General features: G+C 40.9%; 1 protein-coding gene across 2 annotated transcripts in view; it reads left to right on the top strand.

The window, feature by feature from the left end:
* ROS1 (ROS proto-oncogene 1, receptor tyrosine kinase) overlaps positions 1–4208 on the top strand; it is a 73267-nt gene extending 69059 nt beyond the window's left edge. For both annotated transcript variants that reach the window (XM_027899104.1, XM_027899102.1), the window contains one exon: positions 3672–4208. In XM_027899104.1, coding sequence (XP_027754905.1) covers positions 3672–3817 — 146 coding nt within the window. In that variant the 3' untranslated portion in view covers positions 3818–4208. The remainder of the gene's footprint in view (positions 1–3671) is intronic.
* Positions 4209–13655: the final 9447 nt, after the last annotated feature.

Raw genomic sequence — 13655 nt, 5'->3', positions numbered from 1 at the left:
ACAGAGTGGAGTATTAAAACGGATATATATTTGTTCTATTTATATTCTTACTGGCAATGTGCAGAAACTGAAACACAGCACCTCCAGCTCCAGGTGGCCATCAGGTATCAGGAAAATATTCTCTACACAGGAACTATCTCCTTGAGATAACCAATACAGCTGAGGTAGAGAAGTCTAGGCTCAATAGACTCGACAAAGACATGTCATCAAGCACTTCTCTTGAATGTGGTCGCAGTGGCCATGCCAGTAAGGCAGCCAGTCTCTTGTTTACTACCACATACATTCTGTGGCAGTGACAAAGGACAGAGTATGCAGGAGAAAAACAGGAAGGTATTAATGAGAAAAAACAAATGTGGCTGCACTTCTAAATACCTTACCATAGTGAAGGTGCTAAGCATTGCATGGGATTATGCTACCCTGATTTAGTAATGTCTCAGGCTAGCTACTTAGCTGGTGTAAATTGGTGATATCTCACTGGTTTCTATGGCGTTTTGTTAATTTATGCTAGCTGCGGATCTGGCCCTGAAATAGCTGTAAAAGAAGATCAGCATCTCTAGATCAGTTTGTTCACTCTCTACCAATCAACTTTTCTACTGACATTCTTTTTCTTTTTATGTGTTGTCACCTTCTTGAATTTAAACACCAAAAAAAGCCTTCTGCTTATCAAGACATCACAAAAATTTGCACCCTTCCAGGCAGGACTTCAAAACATGTTGTGAGCCCTCAGAGTCTACTAAGCAGGCAAGGAAAGACACCACAATCATGAGGCAGCACCATGGCTGCTCTGTGGCAGGAAGCAGCCAACTGAGATGCTGAGACTGGGAAGGGGGAAGCACAGATTTTATCTGGTTAAGGCCAGTCTCCTCAGAGGAGGCTAAGCAAGCAAACTTTATTCCTCGTTATGTATGAGTCAGGCGATCATAGTTTCTTGTGTCAATTAATGCATGGCTCTCTAGAGTAAAGCTTCTGCCTACCCCTTGAGAGAGGTATTGTTATTAATTTACCTGCAGTTTAGCTCAGATGCTGTGATTTATGCACAAGCTTTAAACATAAGATTTAAGCACAGCACTACAAGGAAAAGTGTTCGGCAAGGTCAAAGCAACATGAATTTAGGACCTGAGATACGTGTCTGTCCAAGTACAATGCTGAGTTTTGAACTTGCCATTTTAGCTATTGAAAGCAGTCTAGATGAGGCAGCTCAGAGCTCAGTGGGAACCTGTTTCTCAGCAGAGTACTTCTTGGCCTGTACAAAGCTCTGGACTGACAGAGCTAGCCTGTCTCGTGCCCTGAGGTAGGTTGTTTAAAGTGAACATGGGTAACACTACACTATGCAGCAGTTCACAGTGTAGACAACCCCTCAGAATTTAAGCATTTGGAGTTGACTTCCCAGCACGACTTCAGATTCCATGAAGGTGTTCCTTGGATGTCTCCTCTTGGGGTGTTTTGTTGACTCAGCCAGGCTTTGCTTGTGAAATCTGAGGGGATCACATCACATGGTTTATCCTGCATTTACTCACGTATAACCCAGCATGACTATACATCAATCAACTAATTTTAGCAATGTTAAAACTGAAGAGAAAATAATGATATCTCATAAATACACTGGCCTGCCTCCCCACTCCAGTTTCTCTCTATCTTCCTTCAATTTCCTAATGTTTTTTGGAAATGAGGTTCCAAAGATTATTCAGAATTCTCTGAATTGACTTGTGGCTTCTCAGAATGCTGGTGTGCTTGTAGTCCTCAGATTTCTAGGGCAATTTCACATCTTATCATGATTTTTTCTTCGATTGTTCATTTTCAGTATTTTCTGTCTCCATCCATCCTTTTGCTCCATCTAAATCAGCAAAAATTATTTGCTTGCTTTGCTGACTTACACGACAGTCCAGCAATGCACTATATAACTTGAGATCTTTGTGTGGCTTCTTTGGCTTGTACAGCAAAGTGGCGCTAAACTTTCATAGGCACTGAATACCGTGCTAACAGATGATTCAATAATGAAGGGAAGGCCAATTACTGTCAAAAATCTCACTGTGAAAATGGCAGTGTATCTTATACATGTCATGTCATAGGAGAAATAGGTCATCAATACTGTATTCTTCCTCCCTCTTTGGATATTATAAGAATATTGTGCAAAAATAGGCTTTCTTGATTATTTCGTTCGCAAAGCTGAAGAAGTAAAACCAAGGCAAGGTGTTTGATTTTTTAGATCTTTTTCTCTGTAATGAGAAACACAGTGGTGCATAGGCTGAAAAAAGGATTATAATATTTAATATATTCTGTAGTTCTTCAGACCTGTTGGGGAAAGAATTAGTAATGTATCTATATATCTGGTAAAAATATCTCAGTGACCTCATACTCACATTTGTGTAAACATCACCTCATCAGTTCCAGATACTTATACAGGAAACAAATCTGAATGCTCCTCTAGTGTTCTATACTTAGGCAGGTCAGCCGGCATATGTCTGGTCTGTAAATACCCAGTTTTACTTGGGTCCTTATTTTAAGTATTCCCTCTTAAGAGTTTGCTGTAAAAGTGCCCTCAGCCTTTGCTTGTGTGCTCCTTTTTCAAAGCAGCTTGCCCCTGGGGGTTCCTATTAAAAGCTTTATTAAACAAAACAACAAAAAAATACAAAGAAGAGCTGAACTGATTGGTAAAGTCTTAGTTGGGGTTGAATTACCAAATATTGCCACAATAGCCCTGAACTGATGAAGTGAGTATCAAATGATTTTTCATTGCTGTCAGTCACTGACAGCAATGTGGTGTGTGACCATAGTTTGCTCTATGTCCCAAACCCTGTCTTGCTAACAGGTTTCTAAAACCAAAATTCTCTTTCAGACTTTTCCTGATAATATTACCTAATGGACTCTAGCACGTGGAACACATTTCTCACTTTATAGGTGGGGGAGATGTGTGATTATAGTGGCATAATAAATTGTGTGTTGCCTGGTGGAACAGCACAAAGGTTGCAATTCCTTTGAACACATAGCCCTGAATATCACATGCTTGATTTTTCAGTTGTGAAGTAAAATAAGGAGGGAGTGTAGTAAAAGAAGGTACATATTGCAGTAAATGGAAAAAAACCTCAGCAACATTCATAACTTGAGCATTTCATTATTTTTATTTTTAAAAGGTATATACCCTGCAGTAGATTTCAAGCAACTATGTATATGTGAACTGCATCAAATTAAGGAAAAATATAAATTTTTTAAAAATGGGAAAACCACAGTTGATTGACAAGTTTAAGCTTCTAGAAAGACAGAATGCTGCAAGTCCTCCAGAGAGACAGTATATAATGATTTAGTAGATATAAAACTGCCTACTTTACAGGAGTTTTTAGCAGTATTATTAGCAGGGTTACTACAAAAGTATAGATTAAAATCACTTTGGCTTTATACAGTCTATCTTTACCATGAAAGGAAGCAAGTCATGTATTCATAACTGTATTGCTGCCTCTGGAGGTCTGAATACTGATGACCAACCTTTCCCAAGTGATCTGCTTAAAGTCCTAATCCATGCAGGCATTAGCAGAAAATGAATTTGAATCATCAGTCACTCCTTATGCCGTCACTAGACCAACTTTCTCCAACAGCTGTCTGATTTTGTTTGCTTTCAAATACTACCCGTATATTACTGGACTGTTTGATTGTTTGTTTGTTTGTTTTTAATGCAGATAATGAGATTCCATGTGCAGATTCAGACGGTGTTCTTTCAGCCACATTAATGGAAACTAGGAATCAAGAGGGCTTAAATTATTTGGTACTAGTCAAAGAAGGTAAACAAGACCAAGGAAGCATCAATTCTACTGAACTTACTTAAGCCTGGTTCTCCCAGAAAAAGAAGAGAAAAACTCTTCCAAAGAAGACAGAGGCAAAGAAAAATATTCTGCAGATTGTCATTTTTACAGAGGTGGTTAAAAAACCCCCCAACAACTTTTTAATAAAGCTACCAGAAAATATAATAAGATAGTGAATGATGTGTACCAGAATAAGACAACAATTGTGTATCCTTTGATTTTCTATATGTTATGGTTTGGGTGCTTCACAGGAGATAGTTAAGGTAATAACACGTATCAGACAATAAGTGACAATAAGTGATTTTACTGTGGTGTTGATTAAACTTATGCAATCACATGTGTCTCAGGTACAGACAGTCCTTCAAAAAAAGGGAGCATTAGCATGCTGTTTCAAAGAGCTGACCAGCTTGTTCAAGAAAAAAACAAACAATTGAAGTCTAGCCTCACTGTGCACAAACAAGATTTTAAAAATTGAAAAAGCAACATAAATGCTGAGATTCAAATCAGAAAGCAATCAGTGAAGATTGTCCACTGCTGCAGATGGTCTGGTTCACTATTTAATTTAAACAAGTGCTCACAATCATCTTGCATATTAAGTTGCACAGCAAACAGTCCGTGAATCTGGACAGTTCTGTTTTCTTACATTTCTTTTACTTCTCCTTTTTAATGTTCATCATCCTCACTTATTTTTTATGAGAATGGGTGAGGGGAGATACTTTTCCTTGGTGTGTTTGGAGATCAACTCAAAGTATATAATAAAATGAAGTCTAAATCATTACTGAATAAAACCCAGGAATAAGCTTTTCAGAACCTTTCGTTATGAGTAGTAGTTTACAAGTTATGTAGAGCTATTCACTGACATCTTTCAGGAAGCTAGAAACGTGTTATGATTTTATGCAAATATCTGATAACGTGGCACACCGGAGAGTAGTAATGGCACTATCTGATGTTAGAATGTATACATTTTCAAGATGCAACTCCAATGAAATCAAGCTTCAAAAATTTCTTAAGTGGAGATTCAACACAGATAAAAAAGAAATTTGGATTTTGACTATTTTACTCAAAAGAAATAAAAATTAATTTGAATTATTTGAAATTATTATTTTGAAGTCTCTGACAAAGCCCATTGAAGCATTTTGTAATTATATAGATTTGCTAATAGCAACAATTGCAAAACTTTGCTATTCTCACCGCACTGTGAGCATCAGATAAAAAAATAAAAATACTGTATTTTGTTTCTTTCCTCATCAAGTGCTTCTTAGTTGGTTGTACAGACAATGGTTGTACATTCCTTCCACTTCAATAATAAGAAATTAATGATGTTTATTAAGCTGTAACATGTGTGAGCCAGAAACCAGGAGGATCCCAGTTCTGTAGTCATCACATCTGAATGTCTTCACATACATGCATAATTCCACTTAACTTAAGAAGACTGATCAGTCAGCAAGCCACAAACAAAGTTTTGGGAAAACAGTGGGACTTCATATGATATCTTTTCCTTTAGTAGGAGAAGCCTTCAATCCTGCTAAAATTTTGTCTAGGCAACACCTTTCACAGTTCCTCTTGAGTGCCTGTGGTGTGACATCCCAAGTCAATTCAGTTTTGTGTAGGTCTGCATTGGAAAAGAATCATGGAAGAGCCTAACTGACATGTAAACCAGGTTAATGGGCAAGGTGAGCATTGGTAACACACAGCAGTCAGGAGTTATGCCCTTCAGGTATAGTGACAAATATCCAAACCGGCACAGAAAGAAAATTCTTGTTTTGCTCACATCTTGTGTTGCAAGACGAGGCTAGTTTTAGTGAAGGATTTACCACATCATGATGAGAAAGGAAGTGTCAAGTTCAATAATACATTGCTAATAAATGAAATCTTAGGATATTGGCCAGTAACCTATGCTTTTTGTGCCTAATAATATGAATAATGCATTGGATTGGATAAAAAACTAATTTATCAATCCAAATCTAAGGATCCTGATCTACAACTTGCTGAATTCAGTGGAAAACACAATACCTAACCTTCCACATAACTGAGTCATGCTCAGTGATACAGTGTGATCATGAGCATGGCCCTACTCATACACCAGTGATAACTCCATTGTCCCTCTCTCATTTTCCTGCCTTAAATTAGTAAGGATGCAAATGGAACTTTTCTACTGAGTTGTAGTAAGGCTGAATTTGATGTATGCAAATTTAACCTCACTTGCATCCACCCATGATGCTACCTGAATAGAGTTTCTTAATCCCTCATCTGTTTGTATCACCCTTCTCTTTATACATCTTAATCATTTCACTTTCTCTATCTTATTGAAGTGTTGCTTCCTCTCTTCACTCAAACTCTTCTTGATGATTCACATTTTTCTCATCAACACTTTTCACTGTTAGGGGGTCACATCTTGCCTTCAAGCAGCCAGGGCCTGATGGCAGCTTTTGCAGCTGCTTTTGGACACGGTAGGGGAGACACATATGTAAGAGGTGATGACAATGAGAGATTATGCTCTTTAGCATAATCTTTCTTAGGCAGGTCTAGTGGTTTGACCCTGGCTGGACACCAAGTACCCACTAAAGCCATTCTCTCACTCCCCTCTGCAACTTGACAGAGGATAGAAAAAAAAACCAGAGAAGGATTCATGAGTTAAGAGCTGAGAGAGGCCACTTACTGATCACCATCATGGGCAAAACAGAGTTAAAGTGGGGATATTACTTAAATTTATTATGAACAGGATCAGAGCAAAAGAGTAAGAAGTAAAATAATCTTAAAAAACACCTTCCCCCTACCCTCCTTACTTCCAAACCTACCTTCTCCCTTCTAGCGGTGCATGGAGATGGGGAATGGGGGTTGCAGTCAGTTGTTGTTTCTGCTGCTGCTTGGGAACAGGAGTCCTTCCTCTGCTCCCATGGTGTCCTTCCCACAGGAGACAGTCCTTCACGGACCTCTCCTGTGTGAGTCCATCCCACAGGCAACAGTTCTTCACAAACTGCTATCCCATGGGTCACTCCTCCATGGGGTGCAGTCCTTCACGAATGAGCTGTACCGATGTGGGTCCCCCACAGTGACCATAAGTCCTCTCTGGGAAAAACCTGCTCCAGTTTGGGCTTCCCTCTCCATGGGCTACAGGTCTCTGGTAGGACCCTGCTGCATACTGGGCCTCCCATAGGGTCACAACCTCCTTCAAATATCCACCTGCTCCATCATGGGCTCCTCCATGGGCTGCAAGTGGGTCTCTGCACCCCAGTGGTCCTCCATGGGCTGCAGGGGCACAGCTGCCCCACCATGGTCTGCACCACGGGCTGCAGGGCCTCGGCTCCGGCACCTGGAGCACTTCCTGCCCCTCCTTCTGCACTGACCTTGGTGTCTGCATTGGTGCTCACATGTTCTCGCTCCGCTCTTCCCTGGCTGGAATTTTTCACTGCAGAATAACTTTCTGTTTTTAAATATGTTGTCACAGAGGCAATACTATCACTCTTGATTGGCTTGGCCTTGGCCAGTGGCAGGAAGCCCATCCTGGAGCCAGCTGGCATGGGCTCCACTGGACAGGGTATGCTTCTAGCAGCTTCTAACAGAAACCACGCCGCTACCAAAATCTAGCCACAGAAGCCCACTACAGCGGGGAAATGGATACTGTCTGGATTATGTTTGTCTCTGACTGTTGGTACCTCTGTGGCAGATCAAGGAAAAGAGTCAAAAAATCTTTGAGTTCAATTGTCTTGACTTTCAAGGTTATAGGTTTTAAATAAGTATATATGGGTTTAAGCGTAATAACGTCATTTCAAAGAAATATGTGTTTAGAAGAGGAAAGAATCCTGACATATCAGAAAGACTGTATGTGAAATAAGAGTACAAGCGAAGCAGTTGTTGTGACCACACTGGTGTGACACACTTCTGAGAGAACTTATCTTCAAGCCTAAAGGCAATAACTTGCATTCTTAGTTACTTCCTTTAAAGTGTCCAGTGAGACTGAGTTTAGGATGTGATGTCTATGTAGTCAGTCTTTCTGGATTCTCTTATAAGTCAGAGGAAGGCACCTAAATAAGAGGAGATATCTGTCCTGGGAAGATTCCCTCTGCAAGAGCTACAGTAACCAGAAGTGATGTCTGAATCATAAATGAAGAAGAGTCAGCCAGTCCAAAGCCTTCTGAACAAAAGCATCATTCTCAGGCTAGTATAAGACACATGAATCAGCTGCTGTAAATCAGTTAAATACATTAAGCTAAGTTGGTGTAAAGCAGCAGGGAAATTACTTCCAAGCCTTTAGCTCAGATTTAGCCTGAGAGAGATAGACCTATGCTCAGCCAGTTCCTGAACAAAAGATGGGCTAATCTCCTTAAGTCTCCTCCTCTCCATTTTATTGCTGAGCACCACACTGTATGGTATGAAATACCTCTTTGGTTAATTCAAAGTATCTGACTGGTTGTGTCCCCTCCCATACTCTTGTGCACCCTCAGTTTATTCACCGGGGAGGGGGCACAGTGTGAAGCAAAAGCTTTGACTCTGTGCAGGAACTTTTCAGAAAAAACTAACTTGCTGAACTAACTAACTAACTAACTAACTAATCTAAAACACAACATAAGGCAAGCTACTATGAAGAAAATAAGCTCCAATCCAACACAGTCTCTAACCCTCTGGGGAAGAGGGGACTTGTGCCCTCAGGCACTGCTCAGAGGATGCCCTAGGTGAGCCTCTGGGTCACAGCCAGTTACTGTCTCAGGCTCTTCCATGTTCCTTGATGCCAGCACAGATAACTGGTGAGGTCACTGAGTCACAATGGTGAGCATGCTGCACACATGATACTACACACACAACACATAAATGCTGGGCTCTCAAATGACTATGGCTGAACTTTGAGCTGTGCTTGGACAGACATGGACATATTGTGTGTCTTTAGTGGGATTATTTAGTCCTGCAACTGCAGATGTGACATTCATATGAACAGATGAAACATATTCTACTTCTATCTATGATTCCTGTCAACTATAACCTAACATAAATGCTGTGGTGATTAATAAATATTTGTAAATTATTTTGTAAATGTGAGGGGCCAGGGCAGATGCTACTTTTTTACTAAGGCAGCATTTTCAGTGGTATCAATTCTAGGTCTTCTATCTTCATGTCTCTTGGTCTACAGCTGGTGGCAACACCCAACAGTCAGTGCTTCTGTTTTTCAGAAAGCAGTCAGAAAAACTTCTAGTTTTCAGGGTTGCTTGCAAGGGCTTTACAGCTGGTCATCAGTCACATACTGATGACCAGATCTATCCAAAACATGTGTACCTCATGCTTTCCATTTGGGACCACGATCAAGATCCTACAAAGGAAAAAAAAAAGTGTTTTATGACAAAAATATTGAGTCCTTACTGGATCAAAGATAAAATTATGGAAAGTGTGTGTGTGTATCTGCTGCTGAGAGATAAACCGGGCTTTAGTGAGATTCGCTCACTGATCCCCATGTGCCAGAGAGGGAGCGCTCAGCAGCTCAGTGTGAGCAATAGGAACATGGCTGTTGAGAGCTCTGAAGGGGAAACTTGTACAGCTTGAAAAGATGATTTGTTGAGAAATGAAAGGCAAAAGACATGATTGCTTGTATCACATTGGACTGAAAAATTTGGGTGTTCAAGATGATTTCTTTGCCTTTTTTAAGTTTAACATTCAGGTCTCATCTCCTCTGGGAGACTTTATTATCAGTCATTCAATGGCATGATCACAAGATTTGGGAAACTTAAAAATGACCATCAGAAAGACAAAAGGTTGTGCAGCTACATTGCTAACACAAGGTTTTTTTCTATTAGTCTTTGTTACCTGCAGAAACTAAGTGGTGAGAACAAGAAAGTCAAGAACTAAGTTCACCTCAGCTTAACTTATCTGAGAACCTCAAGCCAGGGACTGGAGTTGAACCTAAACTTGGTTTTCCTCAGGTTTCCTGGTACCCTATATAACAGAGACTAATAACATCCTTTAGATCACAAGGGCCCTCAAAATTTGGTTCCTTCACCACTTCTATAGAAGGGCAACAAAGATCCTTATGGCAGTGTCACTGCACCCGTGCTTTCCACAGCTGTTTTCAACAGGGGAAGTTTACCATTTCTTTGACTTGACTGAAGATTCCAAGTTATCTCCTCTTTAATAATTTTCCTTGACATCTGTGGCATGCTGTCTGTGATGGTTTGAGTCCTCATTTGTGGCTTTACTGAGCATAAAGGGGTGAAATTGATCCTCTGTAATTCAGGTTTAAGACTATGCAATTTAATAATAACTGTGAGGGCAAGCTTTGTTCTAAATTCAAATTTCTTTCTACACAAGGCTGAGATTAATTCAGCTATAACAGACCTGAAAATAGATGTTACAGAAAAGAATATCTGTACAATAGCCCTGACAGGTCTGTTAATGATTGAAAAGTTCTAATTTACCTTCGTTTCTTTTTATTCATTCTTGAAAATTTTTGTAACACACCTACTTTAGACTGAGTTGCAGGAGCTTCCATACCATGTGGCTTTTTCATATGATCATGACTCCATTTATAATGACACTTGGCAACTCTAACTGACATTATGCTTTGACTCTGAAAAATAACCAGAAACCCAGGTTATCAAAGCAAATGAGGATACTAAAACATTGTCATTATTGCCACTGACATGATTGATACTGCTGTATAAAATTAACTTTTTTATAAAGTGTTAACTTCTTTGTATGACATCTTCCATTTGCAGGACATTCATCACTGCCTTCTGTCTTTTACAGTAAGAACAGAATGGTAATATAATCACTCTCTGTTTGGATATTAATCCCTTTGCAAAGCTGTTGACATAGCTGTATTTTCTTTTTGGAATAGAATAGAATCATTTAAGTCAAAAAAGGCTTCCAAGATCATTGAGTCCAACCATTAACCCAGCATTGCCAAGTCCACCACTAAACCATGTCCCAAGCCACACATCTACACATCTTTTAAATACCTCCAGGGATGGTGACTCCACCATTTTCCTGGGAAGTCTCTTCCAGTGCTTGACAGCCCTTTTCGAGAGAAATTTTCCCTAAAATCTAATCTAAACCTCTTGTGGTACAACCTAAGGCTGTTTCTTCTCATCCTGTCACTCATTACTTGGGAGAAGAGACTGACCCCCATATTCTTACAACTTCCTTTCAAGTAGTTGTAGAGAGTGATCAGGTTCTTCTTGAGCCTCCTTTTCTCCAAGCTAAACAACCTGAGTTCCCCCCATAGCTGCTCCTCAAAGGACTTGTGCTCCAGACATTTCATCAGTTCTGACGCCCTTCACAAAATCACATGAAGACTGGCCACATGCTGTCACCAAAACCTCATACCATTGGCCTTGGCCCCCTGACCCAGCCCTTCTCTGGAATCCGTCTGCAGAGCCTTCCTGCCTTCTGGCAGATCAACACTACCACCCAACTTGGTGTCATCTGCAAACTGACTGAGGAAGAGCTCGATACCCTCGTTGTAATCATTGGTAAAGATGTTAAACAGGGTTGGCTCCAAAACTGAAGACGGGGTAACATCATTGGTGACTGGCTGCCAGCTTGATGTGGCACCATTCACTGCCACGCTCTGATCCCAGCCATCCAGCCAGTTTTTTACCTAGTGAACAGTGCACCCATCCAAGCTGTGAGAAGCCAGTTTCTCCAGGGTAATGTTGTAGGAAACTGTGTCAGAGGCTTTACTAAAGTCCAGGTAGACAACAGCCACTGCCTTTCCCTTGTACACTAAGTGGGTCATCTTGCCATAGAAGGAGATCAGGTCGTCAAGCAGGACCTGCCTTTTGTAAACCCATGCTGCCTGAGCTGATCCCATGGTTGTCCTGCACATGCCATTTGATGGCATTCAAGGTGATCTGCTCCATTCAGACCTTTTCTTCAAGGAATTCTTTCTGGAATGCCTACTTATCTCTATATAGACATGAATTTCTAGGGAAATTTTTACTAAAACCTCTCTAGTATTTTTTTATTCAATTTTATATTATGAGTAAAACACTTGATCTTGATGAAAGCAATGTAAGAAAAAACATTGACAAAGTGATTAGAGCTGCAAATGCCCTTTTACCGCCACATTTGTGAGTTGGGCTTTGGCTCAGATTACAGAGTCCTGCAACTCTAAGGTAGAATATATGTTTCTGAGGCATGAGAAGCAATAAAAGGTATGTGAGCAATACGATGGCTTTGAAAAAACAGGTCTATATGCAAGGATGTTGGACTATAAATAAAAACTTATGACAGTTACTCTAAGGACTACGTAAAAGAAAAATTGCAAATTCTTCTCTGATCGACACCTTTTTTTTTAATATGCAAGACTGGCAAGTTAAGTGGCAAAGCAAAATAATAAAGTGCCTTTGGAAATACACAACCAAAGAGGGTAAACAAAATCAAATACAAGTGCCCTCTTAAACACAGGATTTGCATTTTCTTAGCAGAATAAACTTTCTACCTTGACTCTCAGTGCTCTCAGTGAAGTGGAGGTCATGGCTAGTGACAACTGGGAGCTGTTCCCAGAGGCTTTCTTGCCTTTTTAGGTTATGAGGGTCTCTGCGTGTTTAGGATAATATGATTGACAGCTCCACTCCGGCCCCAATTAGCACCCTATAATTTATTAGCTTCTGCTTTCAGATTATGCGCTAACTTCACAAATATTTCAACCACGGAAACAGCAGCTATCAAGTGTCTCTTTCCTGATCCAGCTCGCTTGGACTGCAGTTAAATACAAGGAGGGAGCTGTGCAGGTCTGTCAAGAGCGAATAATCATTTGTGTCTGTGTACAACTGGGGCTGTTGCAGTTCTTTAGGACTCAGCTTCTGGAAAAAAAGGTTGTTCCACTGGGTCAGGGATCAGGGATTAGGGCTTGGTTCCTGTCACAGAGGTGTGGTGCAGGATTGAGACCGATGTGCTGGCTATTACTGAGAAGGTCTGTGTTTGTCTTATTCTGTTTATCATGTAAAGGCCGATTACACGCAAATAACATTGGGAAGTTTGTGTCCCTCCTAATGCTGTTTCTTTGCTCCTCACTGCTGGAGTGTGGGGCCAGAGCACCAAGTGCAGGATGTAGGAGAGTGGGGTAGGCAGGAGAACAGAGACAGGATGAGTGCATGGTCAGGGCTGGGGCCGGAAGTCAAGGAGAGAAGAAGCGAAGAAGCTGGGGGAGTGGGATGAAGGAGGAGGACATTTTGCAGCTGTACTTGGGCCAGATAGGGCCATGCAGTGGGGAGATGGAGCACCATCACCTCAATAATGACCAGTGTGGTATTACATCTCCTATTGGGACAGCACTCCTGTCGGGTGTTTATCCTGTCTTTAACATGAATGAATAAGCAACTGACACATACCTAAAGCAGCACTCCAGTCCTTGGCCAGACTGTGCTTTTGTGGGCTGCAGCTGAGCACGGCAAATGGAAGTGTCCATGCATGAGAGTCGGTCCCAAGGGCATGCACGGCACCCCTGCACTCCTGCATACCTGCACTCCTGCACACCTGCACTCCTGCACAGGCTTTCCAGCATCTTCCCTTCCTTTTGCAGGACCTGATACTGGTAGGGCAAGGGCAGGAGGATGGGGACATGGCACTCTGGTACCTCTCTACTACAATTTGCACTTGTGGGCTTGATGCACATTATTCACCAATTATGGCTGGCTAAGGAGGCAGTAGAAGGTGCACTGCAAAGGTAGCTCCTCCTTTATGATTAGAGATGGACATGAACAGTCCATGCTGAGCTGCTTGTCAGTATAGTCAGTTAAGTATTACCATGCTGGGAACTAAATTAAGAATCTAGTTCCCAAAGCTTTAGTTCCAAGTCTTGGGAGCTGACTGTAGTAAAACTCTTTCTTTTCTCTTTTCTTTCTTTTCTTTCTTTTCTTTTCTTTTTTTTTT

This window comes from Empidonax traillii, unplaced genomic scaffold (assembly GCF_003031625.1).
Source record: "Empidonax traillii isolate 1590-97213 ecotype Southwest subspecies unplaced genomic scaffold, ASM303162v1 scaffold641:size396790, whole genome shotgun sequence".
NCBI lineage: Eukaryota > Metazoa > Chordata > Aves > Passeriformes > Tyrannidae > Empidonax > Empidonax traillii.
This window is presented reverse-complemented; position numbering and strand designations above follow the sequence as displayed.